Source organism: Rhincodon typus, chromosome 8 (assembly GCF_021869965.1).
Source record: "Rhincodon typus isolate 14 chromosome 8, sRhiTyp1.1, whole genome shotgun sequence".
Taxonomy (NCBI): Eukaryota; Metazoa; Chordata; class Chondrichthyes; order Orectolobiformes; family Rhincodontidae; genus Rhincodon; species Rhincodon typus.
The window spans coordinates 84,659,614-84,683,933 of NC_063339.1; the positions used below are offsets into that span (position 1 = coordinate 84,659,614).

Sequence of the window (24,320 nt, forward strand, 5' to 3'; positions counted from 1 at the left end):
TTCGGTCCAACTTGTCCGTGCAAAGTAGGTATCCTTAATAAATCTGATCCCATTTGACAGCATTTGGCCCATATCCCTCTAAACCGTTCCTATTCACTACCCAAACAGATGCCTTTTAATTGTTGTAATTGTACCAGCCTCCACCACTTCCTGTGGCAGCTCATTCCATAACATACCATGCTCAGCTTGAAAATGTTGTCCCTTAGATTCCTTTCAAATCTTTTCCCTCTCACCTTACACCTATGCCTTCTAGTTTTGGACTACCCAACCTTAGAAAAAGACCTTGGCTATTCACCTTATCCATGCCCCTCATGATTTTGTAAACTTCCATAAGGTCACTTCTCAGTCTCCAACGCTCCAGGGAAAATAGCCCCAGCCAATTCAGATTGTCTCTATAGCCCAAACCCTCCAACTCTGGCAACATCTTGCCAAATCTTTTCTGAACCCTTTCAAGTTTCACAACATCTTTCCTATAGCAGGGAGACCATAACTGAATGCAGAATTCCAGAAGTGGCCTAACCAATATGCTGTATAGCACAACATGACGTCGCAACTTCTGTACTAAATGCACTGACCATCAAAGGCAAGTGTACCAAATCCCTTTTTCACTACCCTGCCTACCTGCGACTCCACTTTCAAAGAACAATGAATCTGCACCCCAAGGTCTCTTTGTTCAGCAACACTCACCAGGACCTTACCATTAAATGTATAAGTTATGCCCCGATTTGCCTTTCCAAAATGCAGCACCTCACATTTATCTAAATTAAACTCCATCTGCCACTCCTCAGTCCATTTTCCCATTTGATCAAGGTCCCATAGTACTCTGAGGTAACCTTCTTCGCTGTCCACTGCACCTCCAATTTTGGTGTCATCTGTAAACTTATTAACCATACCTCATGTATTCACATCCGAATAATTTATATAAATGACAAAAAGCAGCGGACCTATCATCGATCCTTGCAGCACACAGCTGGCCACAGGCCTCCAGATAACAGAATAAAAGAGTTGGCAGGGGAGATAGCAAACGTGCTTGTGGTAATTCACCAAATCTGCCAGACTCTGGGACGGTTCTGGCAAATTTGAAAGCAGCAAATGTAATGCCACTACTTAAAAAAAAAAATGAGGTGGACAAAAGATGGGTAACTATTGACCCGTTAGCTTAACTTCTGTGGTGGGGAATATGTTTCAAGGATGAAATAGCGAGATATCTGGATAGAAATTGTCCCATCAGGCAGACGCAGCATTGTGTCAAGAAAGGTAGGTAATGTTTAACTAATTTACTGAAATTCTTTGAGGATATAATAAGCGCGGTGGACAATGGAGAACTGGTGGATGTGGTGTATCTGGATTTTCAGAAGTCATTCGACAAGTTGCCAAACAAAAGGCTGCTGCATAAAATAAAGATGCATGGCGTTACAGGTAACAAGACTTTCCAAAATTCAGCCCCTCACGAAGATTACCTCAGAGTACAAGTTACAGGTTACATGGATAGTGGATTTGTTAACTTACAGAAAGCAAAGAGTGAGGATGAATGGGTGTTTGGATTAGTGTTGGGACTGCAATTGTTTACAATTTACACAGAGGATCTGGAGTTGGGACCAAGTATATGTGTCAGAGTTGTCACAGATGACACTAAGATGACAGGTCGAGCACAGTGTGCGGAAGCCACTGTAAATCTGCAGAGGGATATAGATAGGTTAAGTGAGTGGGCAACGGTCTGGCAGATGGAGTACAATGTTGGTAAATGTGAGGCCATCCATTTTGGTAGGAATAGCAGAAAACTGGACTATTATCTAAATGGTGAAAAACTGTAGCACACCGTTGTGCAGATGGACCCGGGTGTGCTTGTGCATGAATCACAAAAAGTTGGTTTGCAGATGCAGCAGGTAATTAAGATGGCAAATGGAATATTTTCCTTCATTTCTAGAAGGATGGAGTTTAAAAACAAGGAGGTTATGCTGCAGCTGTATAGGGTGCTGGTGAGGCTATGCCCAGACTACTTTAGTTTTGTTCTCAATACTTCAGCAAGGATGTACTGGCACTGGAGGGAGTGCAGAGGAAGTTCACGAGGTTAATTATGGAATTGAGATGGTTGGCTTATGAGAAGAGATTGAGTAGACTGGTACTATATTCATTGGAATTTAGAAGAATGAGGGTGGTCTAACAGAAAAGTATAAAATTATGAAGGAAATAAACAAGATAGAAGCAGGGCGGTTGTTTCCACTGATGGGTGAACCACACAGCATAGCTTCAAAATAAGGGGGGGCAGATTTAGGACTGTGTTGAGGAGGAACTTCTTCAGCTAAAGGGTTGTGAATCTGTGGAACTTCCTGCTGAGTGAAGCAGTTGAGGCTACCTTCTTGAATGTTTTTAAGGCAAAGGTTATTTAGGGTTATGGTGAGCGGGGAGGAAAGTGGAGCTGAAAAAGTCAGCCATGATCTTATTGAATAGTGGAGCAGGCTCAACAGGCCAGATGGCCTATTCCTGCTCCTATTTCTTACGTTCTTATCTTCTGACTTTCCAGCCATCCCTTTACCTGCGAATATCATCCCCAATCAAATTTTAAAATTTCTTGCCTTGTACCACCAAAATCGGCCTAAATCCAAGTTAGAACTTCAACTTTTAGATCTGGTCTATCTTTTTCCATAACTATTTTACAACTAATAGAATTATCATAGAATCCCTACAGCGTGGAAGCAGGCCATTTGGCCCATCAAGTCCGCACTGAAGAGCCTCCTTCCCTACCCCTGTAACCTTGCATTTTCCATGCCTAGTCCACTTAACCTGCACATCCTTGGACTGTGGGAGGAAACTGGAGCACCCAGAAGAAACCCATCAGACATGGGAAGAATATGCGAATTGAACCCAGATGCGTGGTGCTGAGGCAGCAGTGCTAACCACTGAGCCACCATACCATGGGATCTCTGGTCCCGAAGTGCTCCCCCACTGATACTTCAGTCACTCACCCTGCCTTACTTCCCAAGAGAAAGTCTCTCGTAGGTAATCCTACAAACTGAATTAGAAAATGTTCTTGTACACACTTAAATACCTTTCCATCTAAGCCCTTAACGCTATGATAGTCCCAGACTATGTTTGGAAATTAAAAACCCAATCATTACAACCTTATTATTCTTCCAGATAAATGAGATCTCTCTATAAATTTGCTTCTTAATTTCCCGCTGACTATTGGGGGTGGGGGGGTCTATTGTATAATCCTGATAAGGTGATCATCCATTTCTTATTTCTGAGTTCCACCCAAATAACCTGAGGAAAATCCTCCCTAGTACAGCCATAAAGTTATCGCTAATCAAAAACATCACTGTTCCTCATGCCCCTTTCTATCTTTCCGATAGTATCTGTACCCTGGAACATTAAGCTGCCAATCCTATCCATCCCTGAGCCCATATTTCTGTAAAAGTTACTATATCCTAGTCTCATGTTCCCAACCAGGCCCTGAGCTCATCTGCCTTACTTGTCAGGCATCTTGCATTGAAGTATTTGCAGTCAAACTTCTCAGTCATACCTCATTGTCTGCCTTGCTCTTGCCTGCCTTGACTGTTTGATTTCTCAACTGTACCAGCCTCAGATTTATCTCTTTTCTCACTATATTTTTTGGTTTACCCCGATTCCCTTATTGCTTTAACGCATCCCGAGTTGCACTGGCAAAACTCCCCGCCAGTATATTAGTCCCTTTCCAATTCAGGTGCAATCCATTCTTCTTATGCAGGTCAATTCTACTGCAGAAGAGATTCCAATAATCCAAAAATGTGAATCCTTCTCCCCTGCATCAGGTCCTTCACCACGTATTCATCTATCCTGCTATTCTTACTCTCACTACCACGTGGCACCAGGAGTAATCCAGATATTACTACCCGTGAGGACATAAGTTTTAACCTCCTGCCTAATTGCCTATATTCTCTCATCAGGACCTCATCCTTTTCTCTTCCTATGTCGTAGTTACCAACGCACAATGACCTACTACTGGTCATTCTCCCCTTTGGAGATTATTCTGCACACTCTTTGAGACATCCTTGACCCTGGCACCAGGGAGACAAACACCATTCTGATGTCTCACTGGTGGCTACAGAAACAGGAGTCTGTGCCTCTGACGAGAGAGTCCCCCATCAGAATTGATCACTTGGAACCTCAAGTACCCTTTGTTACAGTAGAGCTAGTCTTGTTATCGGTAACCTAGCCATCCGTGCTACATGCCCCTGAGAGTCTATGACCACCTATATTGTCCAAAACAGCATACTTGTTTGAGATGGGGATAGCCACAGGAGGCTCCTGCACGACCAGGCTACCCCTCCGACTTTTCCCAGTGATAATCGATCTACCTGACTGTGTCTGCAGTTTTTCTACATTCCTGAAATTGCCATCTATCACACCCACTGGCTCTTGTAAATTCCTCATTGCCTTTAACCGCTGCTTCAACCAATCCATGTGGTCCGATAGGATTTGCGACCATACTTTCTGCAGACACAACCATCAGGATCACTGAAATTCTCCCCAAACTCTCGCATCCAACAGGAAGAGGACATTATTCTACGAATGGCCATGTGTGCACCGTAACAATCTACAGACCCAGAAAAAGGCACAGTCTTACTGTTCTATAAACACTACCCTCGAATAACTTAGAATGTATGTTTTATATTTTTTAAAAAAAACTTAATCAAGAGACAGTAAGACATCTTAAAAAGAAATCCTCACCTTACTCAATGTTGCAGAGTAACTAAAAAAAATTAAGATTTATGTTTTAAGAGACTTAAAATGACTGAACTGATCCCCAGCTGTGAGCAGTTCCGAAAATGAGTTTCTCCAAGGTCAGCAGTGAAATGGCACCCTTTTTTTGTCCCAACTCCATTTCCAGAGAAGCTTTTAACTTCACAGCCAGTCAGCTGAGAGTTCACCCCTCGGTTTTATTCATCAGGTGTGTCTTTCTGCCCAAATCAGTTTTTATTGGCCATTTTTATTTGACTTGGAGAAAGTGGTGCTGAACTGCCTTCTTGAAATGCTGTAGTCCAGTGCTGTTTGGATGATAATTCCCCCTCCGGCCTCATGGCCCTCCCTATTTCTGTGACCCCTCCGGCCTCGCGGCCCTCTGTACCTCCGCAGTCCCCCTCCGGCCTCGCAGCCCTCCCTACCTCCGCAGTCCCCCATCCGGCCCTCCCTGTCTCTGTAATCTCCTTCAGCGTCAGAAATTACATTTCCATGATAGAAGATTTTTATTTTCACTCATTTTTGGTTCTTTTGTATCAAAAACTCAAACCAAAACTCCAAAAAAAAGTGATTTTTTTTTTCCAAACAGAGTTCTGTCAACAGACGTTTTGGAGAGGCCTACACATGGACGGCTCAATTCTTTTCTCAAATTATACGCGCAGAAGGACAGATTATTTTTTAAACATTGCTAAAAGGGGAGATGATGGCCTAATGGTATTTACACTAGATTAGAAGACCCTGGTAATCTTCTGGCGACCTGGGGTCGAATCCCACCACGGCAGATAGCAATAAAATCTGGAATTAAAAGGCTGAAGCTGCTAAATAAGATTCGGGAGCTGAAACTTGGGATGATGCACAGACTGAGAGAATCAAATGGTTCTGCCGTGAGGAATCCTCAGACAAACGCTGGAACCAGAGAGAAAGAGAGAGATGAGAGAATTATAATAAACCAGCTCATCTCCTTGATTCATTTACACACTTGCACACTCACAGGCGAAAAGAATTGTGGGGTTCAGGCCATCTCTGGTGTTTGTACCATAAGTGGATGAGCTCTGGTGTGGGGGAGACAAAGGGACAAAAAGGGTAAGTCTGGTGTCACAGATTTCACTGCCTCCCTCTCTCTTTGCCTCCATATTCCCACCTGCCTGTCCTTCCCACAGTTTTCTATAAATCCTTGTCTCCCCCACATCCTTCACATCTACCCCGTTCACTCTCCCCCACCCCCTCATATTCCTCCCTCCTACTGTCTTGTCCCCTCCCCGGGTTTTTCAAGAACCATTTCATTGTTCAGTCTTTCTGATTTCCAAGTATACCCACTCACCTCTCCACAACACTCCTCTCTCTTTCTCTCTCTCATTGTCCTGTTTGATCTTGCTGTTCCTGCCTGAGGGTCATTCTGTCTACATCCCTCCAACTCCGTCACTCGTTCTGGATGGTATCTCTCTGTCTGCTCTTCTCTCCCTCGATTTTTCTCTGTCCCTTCTGTCTCTCTCACTGTCTGTATCTGTCCTTTCTCGTCTTCTCCATTGGATTTCTATCTTTCTCCTATCTCTCTCTCTCTCCTCTCTCCCCTCTCCCCTCCCCTTCTTTTCTTGTTCTCAATGAGATTTCTGCCTCTCTTCCTGTCTGTTTCTCTTTCTCTCTTTCTGTATCTTCCTATATCCGTTCTCCCCTCCTCTGTCCATCTGTCCCTCCATTTTCCTCTTCAAATTCTCTCTCTCCATATCCCTCTCTGTCCTTCACTGTCCCTTCATGCCAGGGAATCTTCCCGGTCCTTGACCCACCTGCCCCATCGTGCTTTGTCTAAACTGAAAGGTGGATGGGTTTGGTACATTCAAACATCTTTCTCAGTTGTGGGGGGGGGCGGTTCTGTCTGGGAACTGGGATCTTGCTGTGCATTAAGCCTGTCAGTGAACAGGCCAGAGTGTCTCTGGCCATACTCCAGTGAGAGTGAGAGGGTTTGGGTATTGCACGTGGAGGGAGATACAGTGGGGCATCTACATACAGTGGAGGGGTCACAGAGGAACGAAGAAAGAGGGTGAAGCTGCATGGGGAGCTATCAGAAACTGTGAGGCTGAAAACTTTTGTTGGGGTAAAATATGGGGTAAAAGTCAGGGGGGAATATTTAAATGGGTGCAAAAATTTGTGGGGGGCAATATTTGAAATGACATAAAGTGGGGAGGTTGCAAAATTGGGATGGAGAGCAAACTTTTGGGGAACTGAAATTGGGAAATGCAATATTTGAGGGGACAATATTTGGTGGGTGGGGCAGCAAAATATTTGTGTAGGGGAGTGCAATATCTGACAGGGGCAATAGTGTTTTCAGCAGCACAAGATTTCGGAATGGGAGTACAATACTGTAAGGGTGGGACAAAATTGGGGACACGCCTCTCGGGGGGCGGGGGGGGAGGGTAAAGAGAAGGACAAAACTGGGCAACAGTGAAACTTGATGGATATACTGGAGGCAGAAAATGGAGGAAGAAGACAGTGTGAAATGAGGGGGGTATCCTGAGTGTCAAATTGAATGACAAAATTCTACGGTCAAATTTGCAGGGACAGTCATATTTGGAGGCGGGGTGGGTGGAATTTGGCAATTTTGAATGGAGACAAAATTTTGGGAGTGAGGCAGGAAAGAAAGCGGCAGTGAGATGAGAAACCGGGAGATGAAATAGAGAAAGGTGGAGGGAAAGGAGAGGGAGAAAAAGATGGAAGGAAGGGAGAGAGAAATATGGATGGAAAAGACAGGGAGGGAAAAGATAGAGACAGAATGATGGGGAGGAAGCAAAGAGAGAGGGGTAGGGGGCAAAGAGCAGTTGCTAGTGAGAGAGAGAGAGAGCGAATGAAACAAAATGATACAGAAGTTGACTGTGTGAGAGACAGAGACACAGGTGAGAGAAAGAGACAAAGAGTGAGAAAGACCAAAAGGGAGACAAGAGGAGAGACTTTGAGAGAAAGAGACAGAGACACAAAGGCAGAAGACAGAGAATGAAACAAAGAGAGACAAGAGTTGAGTGTGAGAGACAGAGACACAGGAGGGAAAGAGAGACAGAGAGAGAAAGAATGAGAAACAGGCAAAGAGAGTGACAGGGAGACAGAGAGAGAGAAAATAAAGAGAGACAAAAGGAGAGACTTAGAGAGAAAGACAGGGACACAAAGCGAGAAAACAGAGAGAAAGAGAGACAAGAGGAGGAGAAGTCAGTGAGAGACAGCCAGGAGTTCAGGAAAGATACAGAGTCTGAAGAGCCAATACTCACCAGGGCTGCTTCAGGAAGAGGGTGGTACAGGTCCAAAACTGGCATTGAGATTCCAGCTGTACCCACACGTCTCTCACGCAGACACAGACAGCCAGAATAACTCTGACACTCACCTCCTGGCTTCATCCACATGAAGACAGGAAGTATGGCTGCCAAGACCAGTTTTATAAACCCCAAGTTTTGTCATTCAAACCCCTCTCTCCTCCCAAATCCCAGCTGTCTCTACCTGGAACGCACATCCTCCAGATACGGAGCAAACCAAGAAACTTCTTTGTGAGGTGAGAGGTGGCGGTGGGGGTAGGGGCGTAGGGATGAGAGAAAGCAGCAACCCAAAAGTTCAGTCCAGTGTCTCCCGATTGTTCCTCCCTTGCAACCCCCCCAACACACTCACACAAACTCTCTCTCTCACACACGCACACACAAATTGGCCCCAGACCTAAAATCCAAACAGAGACAAAGCTGCAGTTTCAAACCGGCTGTAAAACACTTTTATCCAAACAAGGGAACAGAACCTTCTGCAGCCAGGAACACAAATTTATCCCACAGGTGAGCACAGTATTTTCACACAGACTAATGCAAGGTGTGAGTGGGACTGTAGTTAACCAGTAAAAACAGCGAGTTTACTTTTAATTAGTTTCTGAGAATCAACATCAATCCATTTCACAGATGAACATCAGGGGATTACATGGATCTGTTGTATGAGTGGAAGTTTGTTCATCGTAAAAATATCATGAGCTTATTAAACACATTCACCTCTTTCCTGACAATAAAGTGAGGGACATCACAGTACTGTCCCACTTTCCCATTAATATTTCGTCAATAAAAGCTAGGAATTATCTGATTGACACAAACAGCATGGATTTGTGAGGGATAGATCATGCCTCACAAACCTTATTGAATTCTTTGAAGAGGTGACCAAACACATGGATGAAGGTAGAGCAGTGGATGTGGTATACATGGATTTAAGTGAGGCGTTTGATAAGGTTCCCCATGGTAGGCTCATGCAGAAAGTAAGGAGGCATGGGATAGGGGAAATATGGCAGATTGGATTCAGAATTGGCTGATCCTTTGAAGATAAAGGGTGGGAGTGGATGGAAAATATTCAACATGGTGCTCAGTTATGAGTGGTGTACCACAAGGATCTGTTCTGGGTCCTCTTCTATTTGTGATTTATGTAAATGACTTGGATGTAGGAGTGGAAGGGTGGATTAGTAAGTTCACGGACGATACGAAGGTGAGTCGAGTAGTGGATAGTGCAAAGGGCTGTTCTAGGTTACAAAGGGACATTGATAGGATGCAGAGCTGGGCTGAGAAGTGGCAGATGGAATTTAACCCGGAAAAGTGTGAGGTGATTCATTTTGAAAGGTCAAATTTGAAAGCAGAATACAGGGTTAACAGAAAGATTCTTGACAGTGTGGAGGAGCAGAGGGATCTTGGGGTTCATGTCCACAGTTCCCTGAAAGTTGCCACCCAGGTGGATAGAGTTGTTAAGAAGGCGTATAGTGTGTTAGCTTTCATTAATAGAGGGATTGAGTTCAAGAGCCATGAAGTTATGCTCCAGCTATGCAAAAGCCTGGTTAGGCCACATCTGGAGTATCGTGTCCAGTACTGGTCGCCTCATTACAGGAAAGATGCGGAAGCGTTGGAAAAGGTGCAGAGGAGATTTACCAGGATGTTGCCTGGAAGGTCATATGAGGAAAGGTTGAGAGAGCTAGGGCTTTTCTCTTTAGAACGACGAAGGATATGAGGTGACTTTATCAAGTTGTACAAAATGATCAGAGGTATATATAGAGTGGACAGCCAGAGACTTTTTCCTAGGGTGGAAGTAGCTATTACGAGAGGGCATTGTTTTAAAGTGAGTGGAGGTAGATATAGGGGAGACGTCAGAGATAGGTTCTTTACTCAGAGAGTGGTAGGGACGTGGAATGCATTGCCGGAGAGGGTAGTGGAATTGGCCTTATTAGGGGCATTTAAGCGGCTATTAGATAGGCATATGGATAGTAGTATAAGGTAGGGGTGGAGATTAGATAGACCTTAGGTTTAGGGTAAAAATTCGGCACAACATCGTGGGCCGAAGGGCCTGTACTGTGCTACACTGTTCTATGTTCTATGTTCTAATGATGACTGTGAAAAGCCCATCTGGTTCACTGATGTCCTTTAGGGAAGGAGACTGCAACACTTATGTGGTCTGGTCTACATGTGACTCCAAACGCACAGCAATGTGGTTGGCTCTCACCTGCCCTCTGGACAATTAGGGAGTAGTTTGTTTGGAGTAGATTGTTTGTAGGTAAAGGGAAATCTGATAAGTGGGAGGCTTTCAAAAGTGTGATAACGAGTGTTTAGAGGCACTATGTTTGTGTTAGAGAGAAATGTAAGGCTGGTAAGACTAGAAAATAATGGATGAATAAAGATATTGAGGCTTTCGACAAGAATAAAAAAAGAATCATATATTAGATATAAATAACTGGGTTCAAATAAATCTCTTGAATAGTGTAAAGAATGGAGGGCATCCTTAAGAGGGAAATCAGGAAGGCAAAGACAGAATATGCAATAGCCTTGGCAAATAAGGCTAAGGATAATCCAAACAGATTCTACAAGTACATTAAGAGCAAGAGAGCAACAAGACAGAGTAGGAGTCCTTGAAAATCAAAGCGGTCATCTTTGTGTTGAACCTCAGGAGATGGGAAGAGATATTAAATAAATGTTTTGCATAGTTTTTCTGTGGAGAAAGAAATGGAGGCTGAAGAACTCGGGGAAATAAATACCGATGTTTTGAAAACAGTTCACACATACAGAAGAGGACGTACTTCATGTCTTAGGAAACAAAGGTGGGCAAACCTTCATGACCTGATCTAGTGTATCCCAGGACAATGTCAGAAGTGGGGGAGGAAATTGTGGGGCCACTTGCGGAAATATTTGCATGATCTACAACTACGGTGAGGTGCCTGATGACTGCGGAGTGACTAATGTTACGCCTTTGTTTAATAATGGGGGGCAAGGAGAAGTCTGAGAACTGTAGATCTGCGAGTCTGACTTTGATGGTGGGTATGTTATTGGAGGTGATTCTGAAAGATAGGATTTATATGCATTTGGAGAGGCATGGAATGATTAGAAATAGTCAGTGTGGCTTTGTGAGAGGGTGTTAACAAACTTGATTGAGTTTTTGAGGCAGTAAGGCACGGTTAGTAAGTTGTGGGTGATACCAAAATTGGTCGTATCATGGACAGTGACAATTTATCTAAGATTACAAAGAGATCTTGATCAACTGGGTCAATTGGCTGAAGTGCGGCAGATGGGGTTTAATTTGGATAAATGCAAGATATTACATTTTGGTAAAACAAACAAGGGCAGGACTTAAACAATTAAAAGTAGGGCCTTGGGTAATGTTATAGAACAGAGACACCTCGGGGTTCAGATCTTTAAAGCTTGCGTCACAGAAGATAGGGTAGGTAAGAAGATGTTTACAATGCATGCCTTCATTGTTCAGACCTTGGAGTATAGAAGCTGGGACATTATGTTGAGGTTGTACAGGATGTTGGTGAAGCCTCTTCTGCAGCACTGTGTCCAGTTCTAGTCACCCTGTTATAGGAAGGATATTATCAAGCTGGAGAGGGTTCAGAAGAGATTTACCAGGATGTTGCTGGGAATGGAGGGTTTGACTAGTAAGGAGAGGCTGGATAAGCTGGGGCTGTTTTCACAGGAGTTTAGGAGGTTGAGGTGTGACCTAATGAGAGGTTCATAAAATCATGAAGGGTATAGATAAGGAGAATGGCAGGTGTCCTTCTCCTAGTGTGGGGGTGGTATTCAGAGTGAGAGTAACCGTTTTTTTTTAAGATGAGAGGAGAAAGATTTTAAAAGAGACATTAGGGGATTTTTTTTTTTAAAATTTAGAGAGTGGTTCATGTGCAGAATGGACAACCAGAGGAAGTGGTGGGTATGGATACAGTTACAATGTTTAAAAGATATTTGGATAAGTACATGAGTAAGAAATGTTTGGAGGGATACGGGCAAAGCACAGGCAGGTGGGGCTAGTTTAGTTTGGGATTATGGTTGGCATGGTCTGGTTGGACCAAACAGTCTGCTTCTTAGCTGCATAACTCTATGACTCTAACTCTCACTATCTCTCAAAGTTCCTTCAGTTACTACAACCCTCCCTGTCGCTGTCATCTCATCCAGCCTCACAACTCTCCTATCCCTATAATTCCCCTGCAGCCTCACAAACCTCCATCACTACGTCATCTCCTCCAGCATCAAAACCCTCACTATCTCTGGTTTCACAAACATCTCTATCTCTGTAACATCCCCCAATCTCACAACCCTCCCTATCTTTCATCTCCTCTAGCCTCAGAACCCTCCTTACCTGTAATCTCCTGTAGCCTCACAAATCGGAGATATGTGCTTGTCTCTAATTCCAGCTTTATGAGGACAGATACCCCTTTACTATTTCTTCACTTGATGGTGGCACTTTCAGATTCCTGCGCCCCAAGCTCCAGAATTTCCTCCTAAACTGTTCCACCTCTCTACCTCACTTACCTCCCAAAAGCATTCACCAATTATGTGTCATGTATTCTAATATTACCTTCTCTGATGTGATTTCAAATGTGGCTTGTCATATTTCTATATTAAGTGTCTCAGAGGTCTATAGTACAGAAGAAGGCTTTGTAGTCACCGGGGCTGTGCCAGTAGAGAAAACTACCACCTAACAATTCTCATCCCATTTTCCAGCACATAGCCCACAGACTTCACTGCCTTGGCATCGTAAGTGTATGTCTAGATACATCTTAAATGTTATCAGGATTTCTGTGTCTACCACCCTTACAGACAGTGAGGTTCAGCGTAATCGTCACTGCATGATGACATCACACACAGGAACACAGAGCATCTGGGTCTGTGAAAACCAGAGATCACCCACACTTTGGGAAGGATGGCAGGGTTGCTCAGGGGACGTAGAGGAAATTTACTCAGGTGGTTTAAGGAAGGAGGGATTTTACTTACATGCTTAGGGTTTTTCTTAACATTTATTCATGTGACATGGGTGTTGCTGGTACACATGAGAACAGGTGGACTCTCCTTCTCAACTTCTCCCCTTGCCTGGGACGTGGTAATCTTCAGGTTAAACCACTACCGGTTATCGCTGTCTAATGAGAGAGCAGCCCTATGGTCATGGAAGACAATGGTGACTTTAACTTTTACACAGTGATACCACTGTGCCTCGGTGGTGGAGAGAAGGAACATTGAAGGTGGTGGATGTGACACCAGTCAGGCACAGCGCTTTGTCCTGGAGGATGTTCACTTTCATTAATATCGTTGGGGGCTGCACTGATGCAGGCAAGTGGAGAATGTTCCAATGTAATCTTGATGAGTGTCTCATAGATAGCAAACATACATTGGGAATCAGGCTTTTGGAGAAACTGAGATCCTTCTCCTTGCAGCAAGGGAAATTGAGGGGAGATTTGATAGAGATGCTGACATAAGGTATACTTTAGGATGATAAAACTTACACTCATCAGTTGATCATAAAAGGATTACAGGACACATATTAATGATTTTGGGGAAGATCTATTGAGAGAATTAGGTGACTTCAGGGAGAATTTTTATGCAGCAAGTGTGTTGGAATTTAATACTCACATACAATGCAAATATCCAGGTCCTGATGAATTCAGCAATTCTTCAGAGTTTGGCATTACAATTATTTTGAGATTCCCACCTGCAAGTCCACTTGTAATCACCTGTAATACAAATTCAGAAAATCCATCACTGTCAGCCTAGGGTAGAAATTCACAACAGCCCTGTCCTCTGGCAACAGGATGGCTGTGCATTCTCCCTGCTGCATATTACCCTTTGTGGAGGTCAGCAGTCAATTCAGGGGAATATTATGTGGGTTTCTATGAGTTTCTGCCTTGGGTCTTCATGGGTCTGAACAGAGCAGCAGATCTTTGACACATGGGACAGAATGTTCCAAGAGTTAGTGAGATGCGGAGAGCAAGATTTGCTCCTGTTTCTTTCCTTCTGTGCGGCCACTCTATCTCATCAATAAGACATTGTGTGTTAAAGGCTAATGCAGCTCAAAAGGACAAGTTGTCTCTATTCGTAATGGGTAGCAAGTTCCTCCCAATCATTCTAAACAATGTCTGCTAAAAACATAGACATTACATATGCGTCCTGCTGCCCAGGACTCCCAATAGAAGAATGAGTGAGGATCTCATAGAAAAGGCATAACAGCCAAGTTCTGAGATGGTTACAAACAATTTACAGACAGATATTAATAGGATAAGTGGGCAACAAGTTGGCAGATGGAGTATAATTTGGGAAAATGTGAAGTTGTTCATTTTGGAAGAGACAACAATAGATCAGGGCACTATTTAAATGGTGAAAACTATAGAAAGCTGCAACACAAAGAGACTTGTGGGTAATTGTGCAGGAAACACAAGAAGCTAGCACACAGCTGCAACAGGTAATCAAGAAGGGTAACAGAATGTTGTCCTTTATTTCAAGGTGCTTGCAGTATAAGCAACTGTACAAAGAACTGGTGAGACCACATCTGGAGTAATGTGGGGAGCTTTGGTCCACTTATTTAAGGAAATATTGGAGGCATTTCAGAGAAGGTTAACTAGGAGGATCCCTGGTTTGGAAGGATTATCTTTTAAGCAAAGGCTAAACACATTGAGAATCTACTAACAGGATTTTGGAAGATTGAGAGGTGATCTCATTAAAATATAAAGGATTCACCAGGGGTTTGACAGGCTAAATGCTGAGAGGATGTTTCCCATCATGAGAGAGAGTGTAGGACCAGATTCGTGATTAGTCGGGGAATCAAGGGTTAAGTGTAGGACCAGATTCGTGATTAGTCGGGGAATCAAGGGTTAAGTGTCGGAACCGTCAAGCTTAAGGCAACATAGACACGGGTAAGGGGTTCAGGAGCAAATGAACTGAGGGGAGGTGGAAAGAATGAACATTTTAGAGATTGAAATTTCTGGTGTTTGTGATTGAGTAGATGTGAGGTCAGATGCCATCTTGGTGTTAGGTAGGAGAGCAATATTGTGAAGGGTGCAAAAACGGAAAGAATTGCAGATGCTGTAAAAATCAGGAACAAAAACAGAAGTTGCTGGAAAGACTCAGGAGGTCTGGCAGCATCTGTGAAGAAAAAAAAAAAAAAAATTCAGAGTTAACATTTCAGATCTGGTGACCCTTCCCCAGAACTGGTCTGAGGAAGGGTCCTCGGATCTGAAACGTTAACTCTGATTTTACCTTCACAGATGCTGCCAGACCTGCGGATTGTGAAGAGGGTAGTTCAGCCTCAGGCACTTCCCAGTGAAAGGGAGGGAGTCAGCAGTGTGGGAAAGTAATTTGTAATAACAACTGAAGGCAATGGGTTTAACCATCATAAAGTTTTACCGGAGGAAATTTCAGCTAATCGATTAGTGGAAACATGCTAAGCAGTTTGATAATGAGTAACAGTGGAGCAATGGAGAGGGGGGATGGTGAGATAAAGCTGGACATTGTCAGTGTACATGTGAAAGTAAACATAGTTCTTTCAGACAATATTACGCACCGGCAGTATCTTTGTGGGTAACAGAAGTGGCCAAGGATAGATCTTTGATGGACGCCAAATACATGGACATCAGAGAAGAAAGGGAGAGTGGAGATAGAGCAGGTTTTCCAACAACGGTGAGGTCAAATATTGTTTTAACAGAACGGGTGAGAAGGACATAACGAGAAAAGTGAGACAGAAACTCTATGTGCTCCTCACTCTTGTTATTGGAGGGGAGGATGGAGGAGACAGGATGATGGACAATGTTTTGCAAAGAAATAAAACTTGTGTTAGAGGTATTTAAAAATGAGTGAACAAACCTGATATATTTAACTTTTACCCAGAATATTAGTACAACTGAAGTACGGGTTTGAATCCCACCTCAGCAGATGGTGGAATTGGAAATCAAGAAAAAAAAAAAGATTGGAATTAAGAATCTAGTGATTGCCATGGAACCATTGCCAATGGCAGAAACAAAATATCCAATGTCCTTCAGGGAAAGAACCCTGCTAACCTCACACTGGCCCAGCAAGCCACTCACTGTATCAATCACTGCAAAGCCACAACAAAGGAATGAAACTGGATGGACAACTTGGCATCTAACAAGGTACCAGAATATACAACCACAGAAACAGCCCCCTCAACCCAGCAAAGTCTTCTTTACTAACATCTGGAAGATAGTACCAAAATTTGGAGAACTGTCTCACAAGTTAGTCAGTAAACAGCCTGATATAGGGATACGCATGGAATCAAAGCTTACAGACACCACCACCATCCCTACATATGTTCTGTCCTGCCAGGCAGAGCAGAGGTGGCGGCACAGTGGTGTACTGACAAGAATAATTTGCCCTGGGAGTATTCAACATTGACTCCAGACACCTAGAAGTTTCATGGCCACTGCCGATTACTACATCCCATTCTTCCTTAGCTGATGAATCAGTATTCTTCCACGTTAAACATTACTTGGAAGAAGCACTGAGGGTGTAAATGGCACCCAACGTCCTCTGGGTACAGGATTTCAATATCCTCTAAACGAGTAGCTTGGCAGCAAGATTATTGATCAAGCTTGTTGAGTCCTAATGGACAAAGCTGCTCGACTGTGTCTGCAGCAAGTGGTGAGGAACCAAGAAGAGGGAAAAGCATAGTTGGTCGCATGATCACAAATTTTCCAGCTGCAGATGCATCTGTCCATGACACTATCGGTAAGTCCGACCACTGCACCGTCTTTTTGGAGACAAAGCCTCATCTTCACATTGAGAATATCCTTCATTGTATGGAGTGGCACTATCACCGTGCTAAATGGGACAGAATTGGAACAGATGTAGGAACTCAAAGCAGGACATCTAGGAGGCTTTGTGGGCCATCAACAGCATCATAATTGTACTCTAGCACAATCTGTAACCTCATGGCCCAGCATAATCCCCCATTTCAATCATTGCCATCAATCCAGGGGATCAACCCTGGTTCAATTGATAGTACAAGGGGGCATGCCAGGACCAGCATCAAGCATGCCTGAAAATGAGCTGCCAACCTGTTAAAGCTACCAGACAGGACTGCATGCCAAACAGCATAAGCAGCATGAGATAGAGCTAAACAATCCTGCAACCAATGGATCAGAGCTAAGCTCTGGAATTCTGCCACAACCAGAGGTGAATGGTGATGGACAATTAAATAAATCACTGGAGGAGCCATCACAAAAATCCGCCCTTACTGATGGGGGAGCCTAACTCATCCATGCAAAAGATAAGACTACAGCACGTGCATCAATCTTCAGCCAGAAGAGCCTAATGAATGATCCATCCTAGCCTTCTCCAGTGGTCTCCAACATTATAGATGCCAGTCTTCAGCCAATTCAAATCATTTCACATAATATCAAGAAATGGATGAACAGTACAAAGGCTATGGGTCCTGCCAACATTCTGGAGATAGTACTGATGACTAGTGCTCCAGAACTTGCCACCCGCCAAGCCAAGCTGTTCCAGTACTGCTATAGCACTGGCATTTACAAACAATATAGAACATTGCCCAGGTATGTTCAGCACAACAACACAGAGCAAGTACAACCTGGCCAATTTCCCCTCCATCAGTCTACTCTTGATCATGAAAGTGATGAAAAGTGGCATCAGTGTTATCCAACACCAGATGCTCAGCAATAACATGCTCAGAGACAACCAATTTGGATTCTGCAAGGACCACTCAGGTCCAGACCTTATTATAGACTTGATCCACAAATTGACAAACAGCTGAATTCCAGAGGTGAGGTGAAGTGAGAGTGACCATCCAGTCCTGCACCTAGACCACATAAGTCTAGTTCAACGACATCACCTGACTCCACCCTAGTCTCAGTTCTTTTGCGGAAACTCTCATCCATTTCTGTTTTACCTCCAGATTTAACTATCCAAACACACTCCGAGTCAGCCTCCCATGTTCAACCTCCCTGTAATCTCAAAAATATCTAAATCTCCACTCCCCAAATGCTCACTTCTACAAAAACGTATTCATCCATCAAAAGGTTCCTATTTATAAACAACATTTTAAAATTTGCACACTTGATTTAATTCCTGGGTGTGATCATCCCTAGCCTGCTGCGCCACACAACGTTTGAGACTTTGACAACTGATTTTGTTTCAGACACCAACAATATATTTATTCATTGCTTCACCGTTAGTAGCTCTTTCTACAGTTGCCAAGGCAACATAGTCTGCAATTCCCACTCTAAACTTTCCAAGTGTGCTTTTCTCCTTTAAGACGTTCCCGAAAACCTGTTCATTTGAAATGATTTTGGTCACCTGACCCAATAACTCCATCTGTGGCCTCACGTCAAACGTTCCTCAATAATATTTTTGTGAAATTATAGACATGATTAAAAAAAAACTATTGTTGATTTTGACATATATCATCAACTTTTCACTATCGCTGCGTGAATGATCTATAACTTCATACCTAACTGCATTGTGGAAGCACCATCACCAAACATCACCGTCTCCACAGGCATCAGGAGTTTTCGCAATGATCGCTGGTACCTGTGGAAGAAGAAACAGAGTTGATGTTTCGGGGAGTGCAAAACGAATTACAGGGAATGAAAATGGTGCAGAATTTGAAGGTCTTGCTGGAAAAAGAATACCTGACTGTGAACGATATTGTGGAAACATGAATCTGGTAAGAGAGTAGTACATGGTCGGGGATGGGCAACAGTGGAAAATTCACAGAAAAAATGTCTGTGAAAGTAACAGTAAAATAGTAAACAGAGCTAAATATGCCCTTGATAAGAGACAGAGGAAGTTAGGTATATTGACAAAAAGGTGATCGCGGAGCACAGAGGTGAATCAGAGCAGTGTTAGCTGTCACGATCCTACACTCTGGGAAAAGAAGAAACAAACATTTCTCTTGGCTTAAATCTGATTTGTGTAAATCCTCCCCGAACACTCTCTGCCGGGTAGGGTGCGCATGCGTCCCGCTGAAACCTGCCCTCCACAAAGTTGGCGGCCACACATCTGTCCTGTGGCTCATTTCCCCCAACAAAGATGGTGACGGTCAGTCGAGCCTTTCGCCATTTAAGGCGTTTTCACGTTTGCTGTAAACACGGGACTGGGAGTTTCAAATTTATGTTTTCCCACGTGCACTAAGTTTTTGTAAACCCTCCCAGCTCATACTAATAGCATTTCCCTCCCACTTTTTGCTGTTTATCTCTTTCTTTACCGTGTCCGGCACCTTCCGCAGACACCCAAACCTCGGCCACAGCGGCGGCACACAGCGTGCTGGACGATCACGTGGCTTATTAGAGATTCCCTCCGATTGGTTGGAGCTGCAGCACGGCCCTCCACTACAGCCCCCTGTCCTCCTATTGGTTCACCGCTGACATCAATCATCCGGGCACCAAGGCGAATTGGAGCATGCGCAATTCTTCCTGATTTTGTTGCTGTTCATCGGCTCCAGGAGTGAGCGTTCATTCTGAGATGGGAAAGAATGTATAATTCCTGATTCTCCTAATGTGCAGCAATAACAACAATTACTTGTATAGAACCTTTCACATTGTCAAATCTCTTAAGGTGCTTCACGGATGATCGAAACGTTGATTAAAGAGATCGATTTTAAGATACGTCTTAAAGACGTATCTTAAAGAGAGGGTGAGGGAGGGAATTCCAGGGGCTTGTATCCTCGGCAGTTCCAATCATGGACTGATGTAGGTGGGTGAGTCGGAAAGGGAATATAGAAAAGGAAATTGCAGGAGCGCAGGGAGTGCATAAGGCCTAAAGAACAGAGGAGTTCCAGTCTATCAGTCATAGAGAGTATGGCACTACAATGTGACCATACAAGTCATGACTACAGCGCAACAGAAGATTTCTGCTGTTTGAAGAGTGGCAGATCTTGTATCGTGGGCTTACAGAACGTCACTGATCTCCACAAACAGGCCTGAGGTAAAGTTGGAGAAATGATGAGATACTGTTACAGGAAGGGGGACAATTCTGGTCTCCTGCTTTAGGAAAGATGTTAAACTTGAAAGGGTACAGAAAAGATTACAAGGATGTTGCTGGGGCTGAAGGGTTTGAGCTATCAGGAGGTGCTAAATAAGCATGAGGGGCATGAAAAAAGCTGAATATTCAAGGTCTTTTTTCCAGGGTAGAAGAGTCCAAAAGTCAAGGGCATAGGTTAAATGTGAAAGGGGAAAGATATGAAAGGAACTGAAGAGCCAGCTTTTTCAAACGGAGGATGATTTGTGTATGGAATGAGCTGCCATAGGAAGTGGTGGAGGCTGGTATAATTGTAACAATTAAAAGGCATTTGGGTGGGTATATGGATGGGAAGGGTTTAGAGGGAATGTGGGCCAAATGCTGGCAAATGGGACTAGATTAATTTAGGATATCTGATTGGCATGGATGAGTTGGACCAAAGGGGCTGCTTCCATGCTGTACAGCTCTGACTCTATAACTGCTCTACATACAACAAGCACTCCATCACTGGGGTTATGCTTGTAAATTTCCAGTGCCAACACATCCTTCCTTAGATACTGGGCTCAAAACTGCTCGCAATATTCCAAATGCAGGCTGAACAAAGTCTTATACAGCTGAGGCTGTATATCTCTGCTCTTCTATCTAGCTTTCCTGAAATGAATGCTAACATCACATTTGGCTTCCAAACTGCCAACTTACATATCAACTTTAAGAGAGTCTTGAACTCGGACTCCTAAGTCGCTTTGTTCTTCTGATTTCCAAAGCCTTTCCACATTTAGAAAATAGTCTATGCCTCTATTCTTCCTGCCAAAGTGCTAAATCTCACTTTCTTACAATTTATTTCATCTGCCACATCTTTGCCCAATGCCTCCTAATTCCTTCGTCCAAATCATTAATGTACAACATGAATGGTTGTAGACCCAGAAGTGACCTCAATGGATCACTCTTAGTCATTCATTGTCAACAGGATAAAGACCCATTTATCCCCTATTGCTACCTTCTGCCATCAGCCAATCCTCTATCCATTCCAATATTTTGCCCCGACACCATGGACTCCTGGTTTATTCAGCAATTTCCCATGTCACATATTGTCAAAGGCCTTCTGGAAATCCAAATAGGTGACATCCACATAGATACCCTTTGTCTAATTTACTTGTTAATTCCTCAAGAATTCTAGTAAATTTGTCAGGCGTGATCGCCCCTTGCTGGCGCCATGCTAACTCATCCCTGTTTTATCATGCACTTCCAAATACTCCACTATGTCATCCTTAATCATGAACTCTAAAATCTTATCAGCAATTGAGGCCAGGCTAATCAGCCTGTTGTTTCCCTCCCTTCTTAAACAGAGGAATTACATTAGCAATTTTCCAGTTTTCTGGAACCATCCCTCACTCCAGTAATGCCTGAAAGATCACCAATAATGCCCCTCTGACCTTCTCAGCTATCTCCTTCCAAATCCTGGGGTATAGTCCATGTAAGTTATTCACCTTCAGACCTTTCAGATTGCCCAGCATCTTCTCCTTCGTGATAGTCACTAAACTCATCTGCCTTTCTTTTGGTATGCTTCCTCCTTGAAGACTGATGCAAAGTCACCGTTTTGTTCATCTGGCATTTCTTAGTTTCCCATTACTACTTCTCCAGCCTCATTTTCGAGCTGTTGAATGTTTAGCCTTATCTTTCTTTATATCTAAAAATCTCCTTTCAATATTCTGTTGTGTCAGTAGCTGGCTTATTCTCATATTTCATTTCCCCCTTTATGCTTTTTTAGTTGTTCTCTGCTGGTGTTTAAACTCCTCCCACTCCTCTGGCTTCTGACTGATCTTCACCATAGTGCATGCATTTTCTTTATTAAATTCTGTCCTTGATTTCCCTTGGTTTTCCTAATTAACCTAATTCATTCATGCCTCTCGGTCCAAAAGTAGGGACCTTATCACCACACCACAAGAGAGTGACCCCTCAATATGTTTCTGGTGCACAGTTGCCAAGTAGCACCTGAACCAAACTCAGCCAATGGGAGGAACTGGAGAACATAGCTGCAGCCGGTCCTTCGACCAATCAAAGTGAGGGAGGAGCGTGCCGGAGGATTGACAGGGAGTGGAGATAGCTAGAATTGCAGATGCTGCAGTAACACAGCAGGTCCGGCAGCATTAGAGGAGTTGGAAAGTCGACGTTTCGGGTTGGGTCCTTTCTTCAGAACGAAACGTTGACTTTGCTACTCCTCTGATGCTGCCTGACCCGCTGTATTCCAGCAGCTCAACATTTTGTTGACGTGGAGTGGACGCTTCAGGATGGGTCAGAAAAGGAAGCAAAAAATTTTCCAAGATCCCATCATTCGCACTACATAGTAGAACATTAAGCCTTTCTAATAAATCACTGGGAGATTTTAAGAAATCATTGAGATGCAGATCATGATAATTTACGTTATTTCCAATTAATGTACACAACTCGAGCAAAAAATTTTGTCACAAGTATCGAGAACGATTGTTAATAGCAGTCCTTTTACCAAACATTGCTTGCGGTTATGAAAAGCAGGCTCAGATGTAAACACAGGCCAGGCAGCATCAGAAGAACAGGAAAGTCGACGTCAACTTTTCTGTTCCTCTGATGCTGCCTGGCTGCTGTGTTCCTTCTGTGTTGACTCTGACTCCAGCATCTGCAGTTCCTGCTTATTTCCGATCTGAACATTTTGTTCAGTTTAATCTATTTTTCTAATGAACCTGTTCAGAGATGCCATTCCACAGCCACTGCGCCACAAGAGCCCCATAAAATGTTGTACAATGTACTACTGAGGACCCTGACCGACATTGGAAAGTGTCCCTTAACTGCGTGATGAGCACAATGTGAACATGAACTGAAGTCAGCATTATAATTCAGGGATAACAAGGTGTAGAGCTGGATGAACACAGCAGGCCAAGCAGCATCAGAGGAGCAGGAAGGCTGACGTTTCGGGCCTAGACCCTTCTTCAGAAATGGGTTTATTACCTGGTTTGCTTCAGGACGTGGTCGAGCAGTTTCAAGGCCGAAGAGATTACGAGAGAGTTGCAGTGGGAGGGAGATCCACTGAGGTTTTTCTGGAGGAAGGAGGGTAACTTCTTCAGGATAGGCATCCTTAGAAGAGTCTTCGCAGTGGGGTTAAAATTGTTTCAAAGATAGTAGGAACTGCAGATGCTGGAGAATCCAGCATCTGCAGTTCCTACTATCTCTGAAACACTCTTATAATTCAGGGACTCAGGGTTATTTTGAACAATTTAATTCCATCCTTAATTTCAACCTTAACTTAAATATTAATATCCTCTGGGACAGGCAACAACAAGTGTTTACTGCAAGACCTGCTGAATTTCTCCAATCTTTTCTGTTTTTAATTTAAAAAGAAACATTGAATGGCGCTGACAGAAATCAGCCACACTATTCATGAAGTTTGCAGAACCCACTAGTATTCTAGTTGATAGACTAAGTTTCTATACTGAAGAAGAATCCCTATTTGTTACAAGTAACCAGATTCCAGGTGCAGACAAACAGTTAAATTAAGTGACAAACTGCAACTTAAAACTCTCAGCTCCCCTTGCAGACAAAGACTGACATAAACAGGGAAAGATAATGCACACGGATGGAGAGAAAATTAGAAAATCAGTCCCATAGTCTTTGTTCACAATATTTATGATTTGGATGCAGGGATAGAAGGTGCTGTACTCAAATTTGCAGATGACACTAAAATAGTGCAAAAGTAAGTTGCAGTAATGGAATAAAATTTACAAATAAGTTGAGATAGTTTAGTTGAATAGGCCAAAATGTTTCAAATGGAATCTAATGTAAAGTTATCCATTTTGCTCAGAATAGAAAACCAACTTAATGTTTAAATGGAGAGAACCTTCAGAGCGTGGAGCTGGAGCAGTCCAGGCAGCATCAGAGAAGCAGGAAAGCTGACGTTTTGGGTTGGGACCCTTCTTCAGAAATGGGGGAGGTGAAGGGGGCTCTTAAATAAATAGAGACGGGGGGGTTGGGCTGGGGAAGGTAGGTGGGATGGTGATAGCAGGTATGTAGTGGTTGGGATTGGTCAGTGAGGTGGGAGAGAAGACAGACCGATCCAATCTGTCTTGCATTATAGAACTGCTTTGTTGCATTTGGGTGTCACTGCAGTTTTCTGAAAGATGGTGGAGGTGATCAGTGCCTCCTTTTCTCTCATTTGTGAGCCCTTCTGTTCTTTCATATCCAAATGAAGTCTTTAGGAATTTGGGTCATAAGGGGTAAAAGGAGCCAGTGGGACAGGACAGAGACTGAGCAGGAAATAAAAAATAGACTCTGAGGCTCGACGTCCACTCACTTACCCGGTAGTCCAAAGAAAGGAGCCAGAGAAGGAGGAGACTC

The 24,320-nt window shown here is 43.5% G+C and overlaps 1 protein-coding gene across 5 annotated transcripts in view; it reads right to left on the reverse strand.

The window, feature by feature from the left end:
* Positions 1-19,275, reverse strand: part of LOC109924884 (zinc finger protein 239-like) — a 29,408-nt gene extending 10,133 nt beyond the window's left edge. For all 5 annotated transcript variants that reach the window (XR_007262644.1, XR_007262642.1, XR_007262643.1 and 2 more), the window contains exons 1-3: positions 19,204-19,275; positions 18,448-18,527; positions 13,602-13,702 (exon numbers count right to left, since the gene is read on the reverse strand). Coding sequence is in view for 1 of the 5 variants with exons in the window: in XM_048599975.1 (XP_048455932.1) it covers positions 13,602-13,657 (56 nt within the window). In the remaining 4 variants the exon portion in view is untranslated. The remainder of the gene's footprint in view (positions 1-13,601; positions 13,703-18,447; positions 18,528-19,203) is intronic.
* Between the last annotated feature and the right edge of the window lie 5,045 nt (positions 19,276-24,320).